Source organism: Amblyomma mixtum, chromosome 2 (assembly GCF_055824585.1).
Source record: "Amblyomma mixtum isolate Tamu chromosome 2, ASM5582458v1, whole genome shotgun sequence".
Lineage (NCBI taxonomy): Eukaryota > Metazoa > Arthropoda > Arachnida > Ixodida > Ixodidae > Amblyomma > Amblyomma mixtum.
Window position 1 is genome coordinate 101,857,577 of NC_143013.1, and position 23,086 is coordinate 101,880,662.

General features: G+C 48.9%; 1 protein-coding gene across 4 annotated transcripts in view; it reads left to right on the forward strand.

Annotated features, from left to right (window-relative positions):
- The first annotated feature begins 1,085 nt into the window (after window positions 1–1,085).
- Window positions 1,086–23,086, forward strand: part of LOC149360326 (uncharacterized) — a 54,192-nt gene continuing 32,191 nt past the window's right edge. For 2 of the 4 annotated variants that reach the window (XM_089569243.1, XM_089569245.1), the window contains exons 1-5: window positions 1,086–1,307; window positions 4,184–4,291; window positions 6,244–6,423; window positions 11,654–11,722; window positions 15,058–15,091. In XM_089569243.1, the coding sequence (XP_089425369.1) occupies window positions 4,262–4,291; window positions 6,244–6,423; window positions 11,654–11,722; window positions 15,058–15,091 (313 nt within the window). In that variant the 5' untranslated portion in view covers window positions 1,086–1,307; window positions 4,184–4,261. The remainder of the gene's footprint in view (window positions 1,308–4,183; window positions 4,292–6,243; window positions 6,424–11,653; window positions 11,723–15,057; window positions 15,092–23,086) is intronic. The other 2 variants (XM_089569244.1, XM_089569246.1) reach the window with 2 other exon arrangements.

The following is a 23,086-nucleotide window of genomic DNA, read 5'->3' on the forward strand; positions in this document are numbered from 1 at the left end:
CTGGGGTTCTTTAACGTGCACTGACATCGCACAGTACACGGGCCTCTAGAATTTCTCCTCCAAAGAAATTCCAGCCGCCGCGGCCGGGATCGAACCCACGTCTTTTGGGTCAGCAGCCGAGCACCATAGCCACTGAGCCACCGCGGCGGCCATCTCACTTGAGTCATTACAGAAGACAAACTGCACTCCTAGCTGCAAACAATAATGAACATCCCAAAATGCCAGGGCTTGCACACATATCTTTGTTAATTTTCGTTCTTTATACGTTGCAGACAGTACTTTTTTTTAGCTGCTGTTTAAAAAAACTCGCATAGCAAGGCACACCATAGCATAGCAAGGCATTTGCATAGCAGTAAATTTTGCGCCATGCAAAGGCAGTTATCGCCGGGACGGCTTCAACCCGACGGTAAGGCGATCATCAGATCATAGAGATGGGTCAGCCGGATGTGCCGACGCAACCTCGCTCTTTGCTGGGCATCTGCTGATAGAGCGCGCTGGCATGCAATGTTATTTTTGGCTAAAGCCGCTCAATATTGAGGAGCTTTAGTTTTGACCATATCTGGTAACCGCTCGCGTGCTCCGTTTTACTTTTGGTGCACCTGTACGTATACGTACGGCAAACGTTCTCACGGCGACAACAGGTACGCGTGGTACCACACTGCGATGTCAGAGCAAAAGTGCTCGTTACCAATGATATGCAAGAAGACACTGAGCTGAACAAATTAAAAACATTTGCCGCAAAGCGCTCGGATGCAGAAACAATGCAAACAGTGCGCAAAACCGTGAAAGAGAAAAAAACCTCGCAGTACCCGTACTCAAGTAGAGCGCCATGCAGAGCGGGGTAAAAAAAGAAAAAAACGACTGCTTGGGAGGCTTGGTAGATGGATTGGATTGTTCCTTTTCGGATCTTTTCACGGTGCTCAGAATGTGTGCAAGAGCGTTGCAACAAATAAAGCCAAATAAAACAAAAAAAATTATTTTGCATCTTTATTTATGTTTGTTTTATTAGTAGACAGTTCCTATCCTGTGAGAAGAACCAAGAAGAACCCTATCATCATCAGCTAAATGAGGGCGTCAGCGGCGACTTTACTCGTCGCGGACGAAATTTAAATGGCCAGGTTCGTGAGTGCGCGTGCAGATGAGTTGCTTGCGCTGCGCGAGGCGGGTTCGGTTATAATTTCCTCGAGCAGCTCTGGCTAGAACCGCTGCTTCCAGCTCGGACAGGGCCCTGCCGCGGAGCCGCAGAAGTGGCGTCGCGTGCGACGGACTCCGAAGAGCGCCTGCGGCGTGTCGCGAGACTGCAAGAGGTGCGTATGAACGAGCTCTTAGTTTGTCTGCGCCGAAGCTATGCCGCCCCAGCCGCTGCTCACGGCCTTCGAATTCGTGCAAAACCTTTTAGCCAGCTCAACTAGCGACCTACGCTAACCGCTGCCATACGCGCTTCCCTGCGAGGAGTGGGTGGACTGTCTGATGGGCCTGCAACGCTGTTAGCGCTTAGTAATCCATGCTGACAGTTTAGGAGCTGTTTACGTCGCAGTCGCTGCAGTGCTGGGCCTCGAATCTCTGTCCTCCCCCCCCCCCCCCCCCCCCCCCCCCCCCTCCCCATAACCTAGAAAAAAAATCTAGTTACGCATGGTCATTGGCAAGACTGCATTTGATGCTACAGTGCCGTTGCATGTTTGTCGCGCAGATATTGTCCATGGCTTGCGTCCAACTAGGGACACGGATTATCGGTGGCTTCGGAGGCCCACACTGAGTGCAATTCGGCTGATGAAGGCGTTACTGGCGCCCCGCCTTGAAGGACACACTTAATTTAGTCAGGTTAGGTCTCAATCTAGCAACTAGCGTGATGGTTTCTTCCCGATGGTGGTTGAGGACTGCTGAGCTGACGTTTAAAGACACGCCCCCTGGTTTCTTTTTTACCATAACTGTAATGCTTCAGTAGCCATATTGGCAGTACTTAGTGGGAACATGTTATATAGCTTTCTTGTCATAAACTATAGTGTCTGGGCATGTTGCTAATTTCTGGACGGTTGGTGGTTATGGTAATGGGTGTGTTCTCAAGCACTTGTGAAGGACTGAAAAAAATGGTGCACTATTATTTCAGCAATCCTGCTTCCGAAGGTCAGCGCCTATGTCTTCTATTTCAGTTAGGTGAAGTGAAAACCACTGGGGATTGCAAGAGGTGGAATAGGCACCTCTATAGTAATAAACCTGAGTTGACCCTTGTTTGCTGACTGCAACAAGTTTGTTACCCTAGATGCTTATTTTGTTGTAGTAGTGCTAAGTTTGGATACATTTTTTAATAATGTCTTTCATTCCCATGTGATTTGAAACACTTGTGTTCAAGTGCTCTAAAGATTGCCTTTGTTATATGTTGGCAGCACAGTTTATGCTTAAACGGGAAAACTTGAGATCCTACTTCGAAAAGTATCTTATCTGCAAGCGACAAGGAAGTTGGTCATTTTCACAAGTAACATTTGAGTGTGTGGTTACATGTGTGCATGTGTCTATAGTTCGTGTGAAAGTAGTTTGAAGCTAGGGTAGTCTTAGGTGATGCTGTTAGAATAAGATGGTTAATTTCTCTGATTTCTTCCTAATGGTCACCCATTTGTAAAATCCCCAAATTAGCGACCCTGAAAAGCTCCATTCCTATCAGAAAAGTAGTTAGAGAAAGCATCCCTGCCTGTAGTGTAATGCACTTGTGGAAACCAGTGGTCATTCTTCTGTTAACAAGAATTAACCTTCACATGCAGCCTGTGGCAAGTGCTCACAGGTTAAAGGCCAGTGCTAAGATCAAGGATAATAAATGCGTTTGCCTCTTAAAAAGCAAAGTTTCAGAAAAGTGGAACTTCGACGAACAAGCCTTAGCCCCGTGATTGCAATGTGGTGCTTGTTGCAGCTGCTAAATTCACTACTTGTGCGGATGTCATTTTTTCTTTTTACGAGATTTGCAATGTTTCTTTTTTCATGTGGTGAGCTGATGCTTTAACAGCAGCGAAAATCCAGGCTAGCACTTTCACAGAAGTGGGTGGGCGAACCAAGTGACGGAAAGGAGTGAAATGTCACTTGGGCTTTAGAGGAGTGCTAAACATAATTTAACTTTTTGCTATGCAGCCTGTAGACTAAGCTCAGCGAATCACTTTTTTCTTTTCATCCAGGATGCTGAGTTTATTTATTGGGCAATGAAGCAGACTTTTCTAATGGAGCATTAACATAATGAGATGCAAAGAAAACGAGATCTGGTAGCTGACTGCCAGACATCTGAACTGGTGAAGAATTCCTATGCCATTGGTTTGCATTCTCATATTACGTAATGCCTGTGTTTTGGCATGAGCAAGGCTGTTTTTCATAGTTTTTCTTCCCGAAACTGTATTATATTTATGCATCTCACTTGAAGATTTTGCCATGAGAAAACATGCAGTGACATCATTTTTCTGAGCTAGCCTGTTTTGTTTCTCCGCAGTCTGGTAAGTCATAACCTGGGCTATGATCTTATCGACTGGTCTGAGAGTGCAGCAAACATGGATGGCCTGTTTGAAAAAAAATTCTGCAAAGCCATGCATGAAATTCCATTCAAATGTCTCTGAGGTACTCGTGCAGCATTTTCTAAGCAAAGGCACCATGTATGCAGTCCTCTTTAGTGTCTCCTTAGGAGTCTTGTAAAGGACCAGCATGCATGTAAGCAAAGTACGTTTTGAAGACACTTATGTCATATTACCTGCCATTTGGCTGCCACGGTGACTCAGTGCTTATGGTGCTCAGTGGTGTGCACTGGTTAGATTCCATCCACAGCAGTCTCATTTCGATGGAGGCTAAGTGCTAGGGGTCAGTGCCCGTTAAAAACCTCAGATGGTCGAAATTGTCCGGAACCCTCTCCTACAGCATCCCTCATAGCCAGAGTCCCTTTGGGATGTTAAAACACAATCAAAACCAAAGCCTAAAGCCTACCTGTCATTCGTGTGGCACTCTCTGTGGCATAGAGCAACAGGATAGATGTGTTTGTATTTGTTTTCCCAAGGCCTACCTGAAAAGACTCATTAGAAGTGGTTTGTGTGTGTGCTTTTTGTTCTTTTGCGCTCAAGGGGGTTGCCGTTCCTACAATGGCAGGTTGTCACACCAGGCACTGCAGCATAGTTCTGCTTGTGACACCGCATCGTTTCTCTGACCTTTGTTGCCGCAGGTTCGTGCCCGGTCTCGTGACTTCGCCAGCAAGGTTAGAGCGCAGGTTGCAGAAAGAAGACGCGTGGAGCTGGAAGCCATGTCGGGAAAAGACGAGCTGCAGCCAAAAGTAATTCGCAACACATTGTGTGTGCAGATAAGCGAGTGATGTGGCCCTGTTGCATGGCGGGTTTCACGTCGAATGCATCAAGAGGCTGTACATTGGTCAGGTCCTCAATATATAGCATTTATGCTTGTGAAATGATTTTTTGATGTACGTACATGATCTTTAATGACCTCTGAATGGAACGAGGCAGTTGATTACCCAGGTACAAGTTTGTAAGTATGAGGTAGTAAATGCTAAGATCGCCCTTGTATTTAGGCTTCACTATAGTTTGTGTTCGGGTCACTTTGTTTAGCACTGGAGTAAATTGCAGGCGTTGCATTGTTGTAGAAGAGAAACCAGGAAAGACGTTCAACGTGTTTAGGCGCACACTACCAACTGAAGGTTTATTCTAGACATAAAGAAAAAGAAGACTTAAAGGATAGCAAAAGAATAATCGCTTGATTACAAGAGGCAGGTCAAAATACAATGTGTTATCGAAAATGGCTGTGTTGGGACCATGCAGAGAGTTGTACATGGCGCTCAATGCGGACCCAAACGCAGCTGTTTTCCGATAACATGTTGTACTTTGACCTGCCTCTTGTAATCAAGTGATTCTTCTTTCATTACCATTTGTGTTTTGTTTTCTTCATGTCTGGATGAAAGCTTCAGTTGGTAGTGTGTGCCTAACACGTTGGGTTTTTCCTGGCTTCTCTGTTCTTGCAAAACTCTGCAGCACGTGCAATTTGCTCCGATGTAGGCTTCATATATTGCAAAGAAGTCTTTGATTCGGTCACAGTATAAGGATATATTTAGGTGTTTAACACTCCGCTCGACAGCAGGACCACATCTTGTTCGCCGCTTCTTTTGGACGTGGACAGATGGCGCCACGTGATATAGGCTTGTCAAATTTCCAAGCTACAGCCTCGTCCTAAATGCAGGCCTGATCCAGGTACATTTGGTAGACTCGATACAGCATTTTACACAGCAGAGGAGATCGCTGTGTGACGATCAAGCGTGGAACCAAACAAATTTGGCAATGCAGTGGAAAGCGATGTGGATTTGGAGCGCTCAGAGGCAGAATCAAGCACAGACTTTGTTGTGCTGGTCGTGGCGGTGCTGAAGGAGCTTTTTGCACTTGTCAGATGCACCAAGTGCGGAATGGCAGCGCTGTATTTGAACAAGTCTGACAGGCAGTACGGACTGGCCGTGAAGTTGGAGGTGATGTGCTGTGTGTGCAGCTGTCGTGACGAGCGTTCTTGGTCTCCAAGAATCGAAGGATCTGGCAAGATCACCCCTCTTGAGGTCAACATCAGGGCCTTGAAAAGTATTCAAAGCATGAACCTATCCCACAGAGGTCTACACAACAAGACTTTTTCAAGCGCACGTCAGGAAAGTGTTTATTTATAGTAGGATACAACTTAAAAAAACAGCAGTTGCTGACACTGGGCCGCGGTGACACTGGGCCGCGGTCCGCGGTGTCCTGTATTACTCCGCTGTCCAATCGCAACTGTAAAGGAAATAAGCTTCTTACTATTTGACTATATCAAACAAACCACGTATCAAAATTCTAATGCTCACAATTTTTTCCTTCCGATAAGCTTCTTGTTTACGTAACGGGAAACGTTCAAGCAGCGGACTACTTTTTCGTTGTGGAGGCATTCTGTGCTCGGAGGCTGAATGTGGGCAGAGCTTCACTGCAAACTTAAATTGTATTCGACTATAGTAAGGGGAAAAAGTACACTACAAATAGCGGTGAAAATCGTTGTCCACTTTCTTGTAGATAAAAGAACGAAATGCTTTCTCAGGTAGGTGTCTGGAATAGTTTAATTTCTTTGTACCTTAAATCTGCACATGAATGAAATGAAATGAATGACTGTGCACTTCATGTTGTGCATACTGTGACCGTGTGGCCGTGACGTGTGGTGCAGTCATGTTGTGACAGCGCTGTCAGTTGAGGCAGGCTTGACAGAACGCAGCACTGTGCGGGTGGCTCATTGCAGAGGGACGAAAATAGTCCACCCGGAGACCGCCGCGTCGAAGAAGCTTGGAGCCAGCCGCCACGCCCCGTTGGTGCTTCAGCATTGCCGTTGAGGCGGCTGAACAACTCTCCGCACCGCAGCCCTAGGGGGGGGACCAGCAAGGACAGACTTCGTCAGGTGCGCGGCACGTCTTAACAACGCTGCAACCTTTCCTTCTTTCTACCAATTCAGCAAGCGCATTCAGAGGAGGCAGTTGGGGTAGTCTGTGTAGAAGCTGCTGGTCTTTTTGAGCAAGGCATGAAACTACTGTCAGTACTGCTTATGGCTTGCGCTATACTATCTTTTCAGAAACTGTTGATCGCATGTTAATGAGATTTGCTGGGGAACCTTTTTGAAGGGCCTGCCTTCCAAAACAGGGTGCAGTTAATGTGCAAAGAATGGCCTTCAGAGCTTGCTGGTGTGGTACAAGGATGGCAAAATGGCGTTTCTTCACTGCTTGGGGAAACAGGACTGAGACAATCAAAAGTGGAGACAACACGAAAGCTGTCTTGGCTAATTGAAATTGCCGGGTAATTTGCAGGGTAACACAGGGGTCCAACTAATGTGTTGCAGGACCTGTGGGGTGCAAATGAGATTGTACAAACGGACTACGACCTGTGTGATGCAATTGAGATTGTACAATACGTGACAATAGGAGATATTAACCTTCCCATGCTTTAAGTTGGCATGTTCTGTATGCCAGAAGTAGGCGCCTGATGATTCCAATTGACCAATCATAGAAATATGCTGCTTTTACGCTCTGACACAGTTTGTTCTGCAGCATACACGAGGTGTATTATTTTAGATCTGTTATTCGCGATTACTCCCACGGCTGTGAGGTCACCAGTGGTACTCCCAGGCATTAGTGGCCATGGTGCTGTTATTTGTGCGATAAATTTGCAGTATGCAGAAATTGCAAATTGTACCCAACAGTGCATTTACAGCTGTCGGAAAGTACATACAAATGTCAGTAAATGCATATTATGTCTTTGAAACTTTAGTGGGGGCAGTATATCATATACTCCAATGCTGCGGATATAGTAATAAATAAATAAATAAACAAATACAGGCACTGGCTCAACAAAGTAAGCCAACAAATACCATAACACTGGATAATAGGGAGTGTAACAGCCTTAAGCACACGTGGTTATGAGTCCTTAAGGGAAGCCAGAAGATAGTACTAACGGAAGCCTGGCTATAATATCAGCATACTTCAAGATATGGAAACCTTTCCCTACAATGTGAAACCATCATTTACAGCCTTCGAGGGTGCTGAGGCTAAATTCAGATGGGCTTAGAAGACTCTGGACACACATACAACATAGCATTTTGTCAAAGAATGGTAACGAATGACCAAAAGCCTCTAATCTGTTGATGGCTTTAGTGTAAAAGTAGGGCTTTGGTTCTGTCTTTGAATGCTTTCAGACTGTTGATCATTCCTGCTATCCTCAAAAGCAAGGTAATTGTGCACATAGTAGAAGCTGTACCTGGCTACACATTCTAGCATTGTACAGTCAAGCCCACTTATAACAATAGTCAAGTGCCATGGAAATACTATTGTTATAACCAATAATTGTTATAACAGGGTTGTGCCAAAAAAAAAAAGGATGACCAACTTCAGAGCATTTGTTGACAGTAAATACCCAGAGGGGTTTGATTGTTCTAATGCCTGTAAAAGCTCATTAAATCGAACTTCAGGGAACCGGAACAATGTTCACCGTTCACCGATGACCAAAGCACCGCCATCACTGCGCCACCGGGAGTAGGGTGCCTCGATGCCAGCGCCGCCGTTCAGGGTGGTGCCATCCTTTGACCGCTCCAACGCCGCCTCTCTCTCCCTGCGGCGCCATGTTGAATCACAGCGGTCGGTCGGGCTGGTCGCCGTTGCTTAGTGCAAGCAGCTGAGCTTCCGTTTTTCGAGGCCCAGTGGCTGCGGACGATCGCTGGTGGCTTTATTTGTTTGACAGTGCTCTACCGCGTGATTGAGGATCTTCTCAGGTCCACCGAGGCAGCATGACGGGCTGTTGTGTTCTAATGTGCGCCGGGTCAACGCGTAAAGGTCTACGCTGTTTTCGCTTCCCCCGAGACTCCGAGCGAAGGAAAAAATGGGAAGCTCAAGTAAAGCGGGATCAGCCCTGGAGTACATTGCTTTAAATGTTACACCTCACTGTGCTTTTTATCACTCTGTCTCGTTCTGCTATTTCGTGGTTTGCATCTTTTTTTTCATACTTTGTTTTCATGTTTACGGCGAAGGTTACACCACACTGGGCACAAGAACATTTTTCCCCTAGGTCTTGTTAACTTATTTCGTGGTTTGAACCTTTTTCATGCTTTATTTTTATGTTTTCCTTTAAGGTTGCACCCCACGGTACATGCCCCACTTTTCTGCCCCAATGTCTTGCTTACTTATACTGTAGTTAGTTCGTGTTTTTTTCATGACCTACAATTACAGTTGGCATTAAATGAATAATTTGCATTGTCTTTTGTTTTGTTCTCTGTAACCTCTGTAAGAGGGTAGGCTGAAAAGCTATGTTACATATTTGTCTTCATCAGTAGTAAAGATCAACTTTTAGGTAGGAGTTGTTTTTCTAACAGCCTAATCCATCTGCACACAATTTTGTAGACAGAATAGGTATATACACTGATAGCCAACGCTAAAACCGCGTTTTTTTTAACAAAACCCTCTATGGTCGATTTTTTTAGAAAAGCGTGACTTTTTAATGTCGATTAATTCGATTTCGAATTTAAAATTTTCAGAATTACTGCAGTTTTTTAATGACTAAAATCCACCCTTTTTTTGAACAGGTTTACTTGCATGGTTTATTAATGAATACCGATTGGCTTGAACAAAAAAATATGAAAAAATATGCGTAAAATTGTGTTTCACAAACTGAGGAATCGCGGGAGAGCAACCGGTGCATATGTACATGGCGCAAGCGAAGTGTGCATGCGAGCGCACGCAAGAACATTCGGTGGTTGTGCACCCCTCATAAAAAAGAAACGAGTGAGAAACTTTCAGTAATCCTTTATGCTATCGCCAACGAGGGGCGATTCGTTTTCTTTCGCCTCGAGAAAGAAAACGCAGGAGCAGTGGCAACGTCGGTATACGGCGGCATCATTTGTATATACCAGCGACCACCCCATAAGCATATGTAATTGCGCCCTTGTGAGCAATAAACGGGCGAGCAACTCGCAGTTACCCTTTGAAAGATTAGAAAGAAGACAGACACCGGTTTTTGCGAGCAAAAGGAACGGAAACAGCCCGCGCGACGATAGCGAAACCAGCCGCAGTGCTCGGGCGGCTGACGGCACGCGGGCGTTAACAGAACGTGCGAATTAAAATCCAAAATATCGTGAAAAAAACAGAGGCAGCAATTTATTCTATCCGCATGGAGCAGCGGCACCTGCCCGGCAACTGATCTTTAAAATATCAGCGCGTTTTTCAAACCAACAGACGGAACAGTAAATGTTCAACCTCGACCACCTGGGGCTGTAAAATTAAGTCATGCAATTACGCCTTCGACCCTCGGATGTTAAAATGGCTATTATGAGGTTTACAGATACGCAGTGCGATGTTGATGAAAAAGACTTCTAGTCAAAAGCACACTCACGCCCGCCGAGAGTAAGAGTGGCGCCGTTACACACGCTAGAGCAGCTGATCCCATGTGATTCAATATGGCGGCGCCGGCGATGTTGTCTCCACCCTGAACGGCGGCGCTGGCATCGAGGCACTCTAACCGGGAGCTTTGCGCACCTCCACATCACAGGAATCAAGCGGGCTTTTTGGAAGCTATTCTTATGGGAAATTCAAGAAGCATGCAGAACCAAGGGTGCAGTGACAGCTGACAAGAGAAAAACCGTGCTGGCTGCATGCACGCGCGCTGCACTGACTGATTAGGGGTACGCATGGCGTGCGTAGCCAATGCAGCAATGCAGCAGCTCTCCTGACGCGATGACGCCTGCCTCTTTTGCTTTCGTGACGTTGCTGCGCCAGCTTAGTCCATTGGTCGGCCCCACACATGCACGCTTTTGTGTTGTAAGCATGGTTTTGCTGGTGTGGTTGTAGCATTTCTTTTCTTTCTCTGTAATGGTTGACACTCAATTACCAGATTTGTTATAACCAATAATGTGCCTTGACAGCATTGCTATAAGCAGTTTATTTTACCATAGAACACAAGGCAAAGCTGATGGTGCCATGACTGACCATTGTTATATCCGATATATTGTTATAACCAGTATTGTTGTAAGTGGACTTGACCGTATATGCAGCGGGAAAGCCTAGTCAATCTTGCTGAGGCATTCGACACCCGGCAAAGGCACCACACTCGGCGCATGTGCAGACGGATTTTTTTTTTAACTTATGGCCTGTCTGTCTCCTTGTGCAGCAGGCATGCAACCAAAGTAACAGAAGTTCCAGGAAAATGCTAATGTAAAGTGTTGCAGTCGTCTCCGAGGTGTAGCTCATTTTCCTCAATAATTTGGCTTTGTCGTGTCCTGAGGAGCATTCCCTTTCCAAGAAAGGGAATAGCAAATGCAATGCGGGAGGGGAGCATTTGACAGCAAATGACAGAAATCTGGCCACATTTGCTGGCCAGTTTGTTACGGGGTGTGGCGTCGGCAACTTGCACGAAATCGTAGAGAGACTCAAAATCTCTTGAGAATCCCTGTACCTGGGTACGAATGAGTCTCTGCATGGTGGCATTAGTTGTCTAAAGGAAACCGAAATTTTTTTTTTTTTGATGTGGGCAAATTAATTGCCATTTAGCTAGCCTGTGTGCCTTGGTAGCTTTATCAAGACTGTGTTAAACTTGTCAAGAACAGCAGGGATGCTTTTGTATGAGGTGTACCAAGGCAATGTTTCTTGTGTGGTCTGTGAAGCCGCCGCCATTGGTCTGTAATTATGGTGATCAGCTGCTGACCCGAAAAGACAGCTTCAGTCGTGACCATGTTGGTCGTATTTCAATGGAGGCCAAATGGTGGAAGCCCGTGTACTTTGCGATGTCGGTGCACAATAAAGAGCCCCAGATGGTCGAAATTATCCGTATGCCTCCACTGCGACATTGCTTTGGTATGTTAGACATGTAAATCCAACCAAACATCTTCTCTGATGCGCGTTTCTACACCAGAAAGAAGCGAGTGCCATCGTTTCAGTGAGACTTTGGTGCCTTGGAGTCCTCCTTGCTGGATGTCTTTAGGGCAGGTGCTCACTTACCAGCTTGTGGGCTGCTGATTCATGTGAAACCTTAGTGCGTGCTTGTTCTGTTGTTGTACATGACGGAGTCTGTGTCTGTGCTGTTTATACGACTCTGTTGTAGGCTTATCACTTTGCAGGCAAGAGAAGCCATTTTTCTTTCTTCCTTTCTTGCAGTTTTGCCGCCAGATCTTGAGTCCTGCCTCATCACCACCAGCTTCACCGCGAGGCCAGGAGAGCCCACAGGTTTGTCGCCTCTTTCCGTTCCCCCGGTGCCTCCGAGTTTTTGGCACTTGGCCTCCGTTCCATTGATAATTCAAGCATTTGTCATAGCCTTAAGCCTTAAGGCTCATTCACACTTGCGAGTCGCAAAGGGCGTGCGACTCGCAGTCGCTTGCGACCAAGCAGCAGCTCGACAGCACCGTTGTTCACACTTGCAAGCGCGACCAGCGGGTCGCCTTCTCGTTAGATTCTCGTTTGAAGCGAAAACTCTCGGGAATGACGTTGTTCGCGCGCTTTCGAGAGTTTCGTCTGCTGTGGCCGCGCCTCCTGTACTCGCGCTCGATAGTCTAAACTGCTATTCGCAATGTAATACAACTACCCGAGCGAAGATTAGGTTGTCGTGACGGTTTTGATGTGCACCGAGGTCGTACAAGCGTCACGATGACAGAGGCGCGCTTCTCTGTAGGGCCGGCCTACCAGCCTGCAGTATGCCGGCCGCCGCGGCGTCACAAAAATGCGCCAATATTGCTTGTTCGCGTTCATAACAAGCCCTTGGGTACAGAAATGTAAGAAATGAATCATTTTTGAAGATCGCTGGCCAGTACCGAGTTGCTGGTAGAAGGGATAACAGCGACAAAAGCAAATTTCTTCCCAGAGCCGCTTTGCTGCTGCTGCTCCATGCGGCTCGACTGTTGTCTGCTAGCTCCGCTGCTGAAGGCGTCGCGGAAGTCGAGCATTTCTTGATATTATTATGATACAAGGTCCACAATAAAGTGGTTACGAAAGCAGCATCTTAATTACTAGCGCTGGCCAGGATCCGAAGCGCCCTCAGTTGCGACATCTATATGAAACCAGCTAGGCTTAGCGACGACTACGGCAGCCCGCTGGGAGCAGCGCAGGTCGTCGCCCGGCGCGCCCGCGAGCGGTGTCGTTGCCGGAAGCTTGGCTCGCTCGCTGATTGGTTCAGAGGTTTGCGACTCGCAGTCGCGAGGCTGAAAAATCGAGCACCGAGCGACTGGCCCGCGACTGTCCCTTTTCGACCAGGGCGACCGTTTGCGACTGTCGCTTTTCGACCAAAACAGTCGCGCGACCTCTGCGACTCGCAAGTGTGAACGGGCCTTTATAGCGGTTGAGTGAAAGGCACAGATCTTAGTGACATTCACTACATTCATACAGAAAAATAAGAAAGGTAGCATTCGCTCACTGGTTTCCAGATGCAGGAAGCGGTGGTGGGAATGCTACACCACTTGCATGGTTCCTAGTTGCACCACAGAATCAGCACGTGGCACATATCCACGGATGCAAGTTTCTGGGTGAAATCGGGCTAGTGCTGTGCCCAGCTGTGTTTCCAACATGAGCCACACCCAATATCATACCATCTTCAGTGTCTTGCTAGTGCGGGGGTGCCTGTAGACGCACTTCATGGATTTCTCTCGGTAGCATGACCCTTATATCGTTGTTAGGAACAAATAGTATGAATGAACAAGCAAAGAGGAACGGTAAGGTTTAAGAAGCGCATTTAATTGCATTTGGAAAGCACATGCATAACATGATAGCTCCCGCATACTTGTCTGTGTTGCTGTTCTTGCGAGAGTGCACACCACAGACAGAGCATGGCGGATTCCAGGTCCTGCTTCCAGTCTTTGTTGCTATGCCTTGCAATCTTTTCTCTTTGGTTCCAGACTCCACAGTAAAATTACACCATTCCATCATATGACCCCTCACCTTGCCTTCTGCACCTTGCCTTCTGCACCTTGCCTTCTGCACCTTGCCTTCTGCACCTTGCCTTCTGCACCTTGCCCTCTGCACCTTGCCCTCTGCACCTTGCCCTCTGCACCTTGCCCTCTGCACCTTGCCCTCTGCACCTTGCCCTCTGCACCTTGCCCTCTGCACCTTGCCCTCTGCACCTTGCCCTCTGCACCTTGCCCTCTGCACCTTGCCCTCTGCACCTTGCCCTCTGCACCTTGCCCTCTGCACCTTGCCCTCTGCACCTTGCCCTCTGCACCTTGCCCTCTGCACCTTGCCTTCTGCACCTTGCCTTCTGTATTCTGTTCACTGCGAATCTAGGGAGCAGGCAGCCAAGAAATGTGCAGTTCCTTCATAACCTCATGTTCCCATTACTGAATTTTGGGTACTGGCCCAGCAGGCCATTGAGGCATCAACTTCGGCTTACGATTATGTATCTTCTATATGCTTTGAGTCTTCACAAATCATCGCGATGGCGCCATTTTCCTCATGATCATATCGTTTCACTCTTTCAAGTGGCTTCTAAACGATATGGGCAGCTTTGGCCTTGCCACGATGCAGGGAGTGTGATATCCTCTTCAGTCCTTTCTCGCTTGCTTTAGTTTACTGTCTCCTTCAATTTTTAACTGAAAGCCAGATGCATGCGAAATGCTGTTGCTTACAAGAAGTAACTTTTTTCTTTTTTTTTCTTGAGCTGTGATGGAGTGGGGTTTGGTGGTACATCGTCATGTCACTCTTTCGCTAGCAGTTGGGGAAATAACCCAGAACTTCTCATAGGGGAGGCAGTGTCCCAGAAAGTTGTATAATGCATTCGACAGATTCTGAAATGAAGTATTACGAACAGGCTTCAAATGGTGACAGTGTAGCAAAATTTCGTTCCGTAGCGCGAGCAAATTGCAGTGTAGCAATTGCTGCGCAGGTTGTCTGGGCAGAGCATTGGTGCCATTTTAAATCTACTCATTTTCATCTCTGGCTCCGCCTGACCACAAATATGGGCCCTGCATTCGTATCTTAGTTTTGCTGTGTGTGCATTTTAATGCAGTAGCACTACTAAGTGTGTTTTCAGATTTCAGGCTTACGTACATACTTATGTACAGGGTACTCTTAGAGGGAACACGCCTTTTGCCTGTACATGTACTTTTAGAGGGAGCACGGCTCCGCGTGGCTGCGTACATGCGGAGCACCATTGCGACCAAGCCGGTGGCAAACCGGCGCAAAAAAAGGTCAGATGACATGAAGCACCACATCGAGGTCCTTCTCCCTTTGTGCCACTCTGCATTGATTCATGAACGAATTAGATGCAATGGCACTTCACAGGCACGTGGCCACACGGAGCAGTGTTCCCTGTAAGTGTGATTGACCCTGTACATTCCTGAATCCTGCTTTATGGCTGACAGCCCACTGGGTTATGAGCAACCTGCCAGATGTGGCACCTGGCATGCCTTTATGTGGGCAAAGGCCTTCAAGGTATGCCTTCAGGGTAAAGGCCTTAAGGTCTTTACGTGCGTAAGGCATTCGACCTGAAGTACCGATTTGCAACTAGTGCTACTGCACGATATTCCTTGCTTAGCCATGCTAAACCGTCCGCTAATTCTTTTTTTTTTTTGTTGCAGATGACAAGTGCCCACAGCACCAGACTAAAAGCTGGTGAGTGCATGTTCATATTCTCAAGTGTGACTATTGAGGAGCTGAGTTCCATCTCCTCCTCTGTGCTGTCTCTTACGGTGACAGGTTGTGCGAGCAAAAAACAATGTGACAAAGAATGCATGTGCCAGAAGAGAACGGCACCAGGAATGCTGGAGCACAATGGATTATTATTCTGAAGGAGCGAAGCATACATGTGCACATCGGCGTAAAACTCGTGAGAAGCACAAAGCTGCCGTGCGACCACTGCGGAAACGTGGGTGCCAATATGTGTGTGTGGGAACAGAAATTGCTCTTCAGGAATGAAAATTAATTTGTACGAACTGCCACTGAGCGTCTTTCACGTTCCTTCTGCCACTGCTTTCTTCATTGGTAAATATGCACCAACTGTTCCTGGTAGCTGTGTTTCTCTGAGGGGGTTAACGGCAGTGGCATAGTTTTGCTTACGCAAATACACCGCTGCTACCAACAAACGTAACCGGATGGGGAAGTTTGAGATCCCTCCCCCCCCAAAAAAAAAAAAATTGCTGGTAGCTTAGCATAGCATTGCTAAGCACAAAAATTTGCACAGTTTTTGCAGTTGTGGCCGTGGCCAGCCAGGTACCTCATAGTGCGATTGAGGTGTCCACTAACCCAGGGACCTTGTTTCTCAACATTGACTGTTTTAACCTCATTTTCAGAAAAATGAGGGGACGCTGAGGCAGGGATCCAGTGTCGAGCATTAACACACTTAACATAGGTCGCCGGTTCAAATCTCTGCCACGAGCTAGACTCTAATATTAAGTTTGTGCTGCATGAAACTGAATCGTTTGACACCATCCAGAACATCCTGCGGCAAGCAGTTGGCCTACAAATTTTGCACGAATGTCGGGACTAAGTGGCCAGACTTCGACGCCTGCCAGACAGGGATATATGTAGCTTAGTTTCTGGATGTGGTGCTCAGGCATCATGCTGCCACCTGTTATTATTTTATTCTAATATGTAATCACCTCGGTTACCATGGCAACCACTGGGATACGTATGGAGGACATCATCTTGGATTCTGTCTGTGGAATCAGCATAACTCGTAGGCTTGAAACAGAACCATTAGAGCTCTAAAAGGCGCATAGCTGCCTCAGTTTTTAGATGGACACCACCTAAGGACACACATGCACCTTCAATTGTGTCTATGCCATTTCTTTTCCTCAAAAACTAATTTAATTACCATTAGTACTACACAGTTGTGGATGGTGTCTAGTGCAACTGAGGTGTCCACTGACCCAGGGAGTCAGTTGCAATACACTTGCTACTCAGAGGCTTCACATAGATGGACACTGCTAGAAGTGCTTTTGCATTGGAAAACTTGATTGTAAGAATATAAAACGTAACCTGTTCCAAGCCAACTACAGCCGAGCATGTGGAAAAAAAAAGAAAGGAAACTGAGGTGGCCTACAGGAATACAGAAGCAGTTGATAGATATTTGTGAGGGGAAGTTCAGAAATGCATGTGGCACCAGTGAGCGCAGCAAAGCCTTTGACTCATTAAAGGGACAGTGAGGAGAGCTCTATTGATATTTTTTTTATAGCAAAATCTGATAGTTCGGCATTTCATGGCTTTGTTGCCACTTGGCCGACAGCGAAAGATGCATTTATTTCTAAGAAATTTGGATTGGAAGTTGGAAAAGTTTTTGCCGCCACTCTGATTCAAACTTGGGATTCTCCTGCGATGACACAGGACTAAGAGACGTGAAACATGACGTGCATATGACTTAACGCAGACTCCGTGATTTCTGGCGGCCAGCAGTGTGGCCTAGCAGCAGCCAAAAAGAAAGCTGCCACCGGCCACATGTTGAAAGCATCTATAGGCTATTGCGGCCGTCGCTACAGTCGCTTCGTTTACGTTTGCACTGGCGTTTTGCCAGCGTTACGATGGATCCCGCTCTCGAAGTCTTCAACGAAGTTCTCGCAAATAGACACCTTTAGCATACTGTGTACCTTGTTACCATTAGCGGAATACCGGGAGCCCGCCTACCGCCAGTGAGCAGGCGCTGATTGGTCCCGATGCTGCAGGCGCACACGTGGCTGCCGGGTATGTGGCGCCATCTGGCGACGTCAAGGAGATTTGCGCATGCATTGGCTGTGCCTCAGTGATTTGTGGCTTCTCATGTCCCAGTGTTGCTAGAACTATTTGTTCTAGCAACACTGTTTTGTCCTATGACGTCATCATGCTTGTACTTGCGAGTTTGGCCTGTGGCGGCGATACCTGTATTTTGGTTCTTGCTCTTTTCCACGTTACAAGAGCTTTGTTGTCAGTATGAGTGGCGTTTTTGTAATCAGGAGCTGGTGTTCTGTCGATACAAGCCAACTTTAATTTCTCCTCTGTGTCCCTTGAATGCACGCAGCCTTCCATGCAGCCGTGACTGCCATCACCATCTTTCCTCCGCTGCTTGTGTTTCGTGCGGCCCATTCCTGCCCTTCTTTCCTTTCCCTACTTCACTCAGTGCTTTCTTTCTCAATTGCTCGCCTCGCCACCTTTTCAATTTCATAGCCACCCTCTCCTCTGACCCTGAGCGCTGCATGGCTTCAAGGTCATCGAAAAGGTGGCTTCAGGTTTGGTTTTATGGGGGTTCAACGTCCCAACGCGACTGAGGCTATGAGGGACACCGTAGTGGAGGGCTTCGGAAATTTCGACCACCTGGGGGTTCTTTAACGTGCACTGACATCACACAGCACAAAAAGGTGGCTTCAGCCTGCAGCTTGCGAGCTGTGGGGTGAAAGTTGCTGTAGCTATTTTGGGTAACAGTAGAAAAAGAATGTAATTTTTTTCATAGTGAACAGTGGATTTATTAGTGGGTCACGGCGACCAACGAACGCAGCGGTCAGGTCGTAGCAAGACGGCAGAACCAGCCGAAGGAAGCAGCTCCAGCACGAGCCTCGCGCCGGAACCACCAGCGATGACGACGAAGTGCGGCACCGCGGAGACGTCCTCTTCTTCCTCTTACAATGGCCCCGGCGAGAAGGAATAGCCATCCTGGCGACTTACGGCGAAGAAACGACAGGCGGGTTGTAATATGGTTTGAGGCGACTAACGTGGACGACCTCGCGACCACGGCGGCGGTGGTCCGAGGAAGGTGTAACTGGCTCAATGAGGTAGTTGACAGGAGACGTGCGTTGAATGACGCGATAAGGGCCATGGTACTTGATGGAGAACTTGGTGTCGGCAGGAACCCAAAGCCAAACGAGACAGTCAGTGGAGAACGTCGGAGCAGGCCTGGCATTGTCATGCACGTCTTTGCGGTATCCTTGTGTGTCGGAAGTAAAGGTGCGGGCCAGCTGACGGCACTCTTCAGCCTTGTCAGCAAGGTCGGAGATAGTTGTGTATTCAGACGGATCTGGTCGGTAGGGTAAAATGGTGTCGATGGTACAGGATGGTTCATGGCCGTATAAGAGGAAGAAAGGGGAGAAACCTGTCGTCGCTTGATGGGCGGTATTATAGGCAAAAGTCACAAACGGAAGTACCTGATCCCAGTTGGAATGGTCAGACGAAACGTACATTGCGAGCATGTCGCCCAGAGTGCGATTGAAAAGCTCCGTGAGGCCGTTTGTTTGCGGATGGTAGGCAGTAGTCGCACGGTGTATGATTTGACATGCTGAGAGGAGCTCTTGAACTACCTCGGACAAAAATACGCGGCCCCTGTCACTGAGCAGCTCCCGAGGTGCGCCGTGACGGAGGACGAAGTGGTGCAGAATAAAATAAGCGACGTCACGAGCTGTGGCCGTGGGAAGGGCGGCTGTCTCGGCATAACGGGTCAGGTGATCGACGGCGACGATTATCCATCGGTTACCTTCCGGAGTGCAGGGAAGTGGGCCATAAAGGTCGATGCCGATGCGGTCAAAGGGGCGAGCAGGGCATGGTAAAGGCTGCAGGGGTCCGGCCGAGTGACAAGGTGAATCCTTTCGTTGCTGACAGGCATCACACGATCGAATGTAGCGGCGGACAAAATTGTACATTCCACGCCAGTAGTAGCGCTGACGAAGTCGGTGATATGTTTTGAGGACACCAGCGTGAGCACTTTGCGGGTCAGTGTGATGATGGGCACAAACGTCGGAGCGGAGATGGCGTGGGATAACCAGTAACCATTTTCTGCCGTCAGGGTTGTAGTTTCGGCGATAAAGGAGACCATCCCGGACGGAGAAATGAGAAGCTTGGCGGCGGAGAGATCGCGGAGATGCAGCCATGGTAGGGGCATTGATGACGTTGAACAGGGCAGAAATCCAAGGATCTCGGCGCTGCTCGGAAGGCATATCTGAGACTGTGAGAGCGGTCAGGGGAGGGTCTGGTGTGGGAATGGCAGGCAGGGACACCGGCGACCGAGAGAGAGCGTCGGCGTCAGAATGCTTGCGGCCCGAGCGGTATACAGCACGGATATCATATTCCTGAAGGCGCAAGGCCCAGCGTCCGAGACGGCCCGACGGATCTTTGAGCGTAGCGAGCCAACAGAGGGCGTGGTGGTCTGTTACAACGTCGAACCTGCGTCCGTACAGGTAAGGACGGAACTTTGTGATCGCCCAGATGATCGCCAAACACTCTTTTTCGGTAACGGAGTAGTTTGACTCTGCTGTCGTGAGGGCGCGGCTGGCATAAGCGACGACGTATTCAGAAAAACCATGCTTGCGCTGGGCGAGTACCGCACCGAGGCCGACACCACTGGCATCAGTGTGGAGTTCCGTTGGAGCATCGGGATTGTAATGACGAAGTATGGGCGGTGATGTCAAAACTTTGCGGAGCTTCGCGAAGGCCTCGTCGCAGGCCGGTGTCCAAGAGGACAAGTTAGCGGGTCCATTCATGAGCTTTGTTAGTGGGGCGATGATTGTAGCAAAATTACGTACAAAACGACGAAAGTAGGAACATAGGCCTACGAAGCTGCGCAGTTCTTTGAGAGAGGCCGGTTTCGGGAAGTCAGCAACGGCGCGTAGCTTCTCAGGATCAGGGAGGACCCCATCTTTACACACGACGTGGCCGAGGATGGTGAGTTGGCGGGCGCCGAAGTGACATTTTTTGAGGTTCAGTTGAAGGCCGGCGCGAGCAAGGCAGGTCAGCACCTGGCGGAGACGATGCAGATGGGTGGGAAAATCAGGAGAGAAAACCACGATGTCGTCCAGATAACAAAGACGGGTCTTCCATTTGAGGCCACGCAGCACGTTGTCCATCATTCGCTCAAATGTTGCTGGGGCGTTACAAAGGCCGAATGGCATTACGTTGAATTCGTAAAGCCCATCTGGAGTGATGAAAGCGGTCTTTGGGCGATCAGCTGGAGCCATGGGAACTTGCCAATAACCGGAGCGTAGGTCAAGCGAAGAAAAGAATTCGGCGCCTTGCAAACAGTCCAATGCATCGTCAATGCGTGGGAGTGGATACACATCCCGACGTGTGATTTTGTTGAGGCGTCGATAATCCACGCAGAAGCGTATAGACCCATCCTTTTTCTTGACAAGGACAACGGGAGATGACCAGGGACTACTTGATTCTTGAACAACACCGCGGTGGAGCATGTCGTCGACTTGTTCGGCTATGACACGACGCTCTGTAGGTGACACACGGTATGGTAGCTGGTGCAGAGGTGGGTGAGTGCCTGTGTCGATGTGGTGGGAGACAGCCGTCGTCCGGCCCAAAGAGGCTTGCGGCGTGTCGAACGAAGACGAAAAATGGTGCAACAGCTCAAGAAGCTGCTCGCAGCGGCGTGGCTCGAGGGCAGTGTCAACAGAACAGGCGAGGAGATCACGCTGAAGCGGGTCAGAAGCCACATTATTAGGGGTCAACGCATCAATTTCGCAAGCAGATGAACGGTCGGTAGCGTCGAGGTCAAATAGTACGTCCACAGGCTCAAAACGGCCAACGCACTCTCCACGAAGCAAAGTAACGGCGTAAGAAAGTGTATTGAAGACCAGAAGTGTGCTGGCACCATTGCGCAAGTCAAGCACGGCGAAGGGCAGTGAGATACGGTGGCGGCAGGAAGCAACGTCGGAAGGTAAGAAGACAACGGTGGCGTCGGCGGTAGAAGCGGCAGACAGAGGAACGAGGACAGCGCTAAGGGGTGGGATAATAGTGTCCTGAGCGACATGGAGTTTCGGAACAGCACGAGGACCCACGTCATCAAACGCAGCGGCGGATGGCAGAGCGCATGGCACGGAAAGTTCGACGTGAGGGCGGGCGCAGTCAATCATGGCATGGTGATGGGACAGAAAATCCCAGCCGAGAATGACATCATGAGAACAAGTGGTGAGGACGATGAATTCAATAAAATACACTTCGTTCGCAATTACTACTCGGGCGGTGCAGAGAGCTGTGGGCTGGAGATGCTGTGCGGTGGCGGTACGTAGCGACAAACCGGAAAGAGGCGTCGTCACCTTGCGAAGAGAGCGGCAGAGTTTTTGGCTGATAACAGATACGGCGGCACCAGTGTCTATGAGAGCAAGCGTCGAAACACCTTCCACAATAACGTCAATAACGTTCGCAGGGAAAAGAGGACTTTGACGGTCAGCGGAGTACGCAGTTCGTGCCTCGGGAACTGCGACGGTTAGTTTCCCTGCTCGGCTGAGGAAAGTCGGCGGCGCATGGGCGAAATGGAGCGGCGGCGGGGTGACGGTGAGCGACGAGACCAGGAAGCCTGGTGGTCAGAGGGTTCAGGTGGCGGCCCCGGCGGAACTCGGAAGGAGGGCGCCGAATAGGACATGCCCGTATATTCAGGCCTCGACAGTGACATGCGGCGTCGACAATGGCGGGAGATGTGCCCGGGAATGCCGCAAGCAAAGCATATCGGACGGTTGTCCGATGTGCGCCATGGCGAGGTGGGCGGCGCAACTCTACCAGTAGTGCGTGGCGAGCGCATGATGGCCGAAGGATACGCATACGCCGGGGGAGGGGCTGGGCGAGCCACAACTTCGGCGTAGGTGCGAGGCGCCGCCACAATGGGGTGCGGCGCGAAAGCGTCAGGATAACTCAGCGGCGAAGCACTCGGGGCAGGTGGAGATAAGGCAGCCTCAGGAAGCGCCATCCGGGCAGCGACAGGAGCTGTAGGATGGCCGGAAGGAAGAGCTTCCGAGACCTGTCGCTGGATTTCATGTCTGAGCTGCGGCGCCAGAGAACATGATGGTTCGGGTAGAGATGGTAGGAGAGATAGCTGGCGGGCAACCTCCTCGCGGACAAATTTCTTGATTTCGGCGCTGAGGTAGGAGGAGTCGGGGTCCGCGGCCAGTCCAGCGAGCGACGCGTCAGCAGGGTGGCGAACCAAAACGCGTTGCTTCCGTAGCTCGTCGAAACTTTGGCAAAGTTCGTATACCTTTGCGATGGTGGTCGGACTTCTAGCCACGAGCATGTTGAAGGCTCCATCATCGATGCCCTTCATGACGTGGCGAATTTTATCTTCCTCTGTCATAGATGGGTTCACTCGTTTACATAAATCGACTATGTCCTCGATGTAACTTGTGAAGCTTTCACCGGTCCTCTGCGCTCGCGAACGGAGACGCTGTTCAGCGCGAAGTTTGCGAACGGCAGGGCGGCCGAATACTTCGGCAAACGTGGTTTTGAACACGGACCAGGTGGTGATGTCCGACTCGTGGTTCCGATACCAGAGGTTTGGGACGTCAGTAAGATAGAACACGACGTTGTTAAGTTTCAGAGCGTCGTCCCACTTGTTGTGCCGGCTCACCCGTTCGTAGGCTGACAACCAATCTTCCACATCTTGGTCGCAGCTGCCACGAAATATAGCAGCGAAATATAGCACATGTTTCGGAAAAAACATGTGCCCCTGATTTACCTGGTTAAGCTAAACAGTGCACAAGCGTGTTTTCTCTTGTTTAGTGGCGATCAAATGGACTGATGTGCAGGAAGTGAGATAGCATTCGCTTCAGCGCCTGTTGTCGTACATCATTGCTTCTCTTCAGCAATTTCAGCTTCCCATTTCAGACGCATTTCATTTTGCTGAGCCATTCTGAGTCATTTTCATTTTCGCTCAGTCTT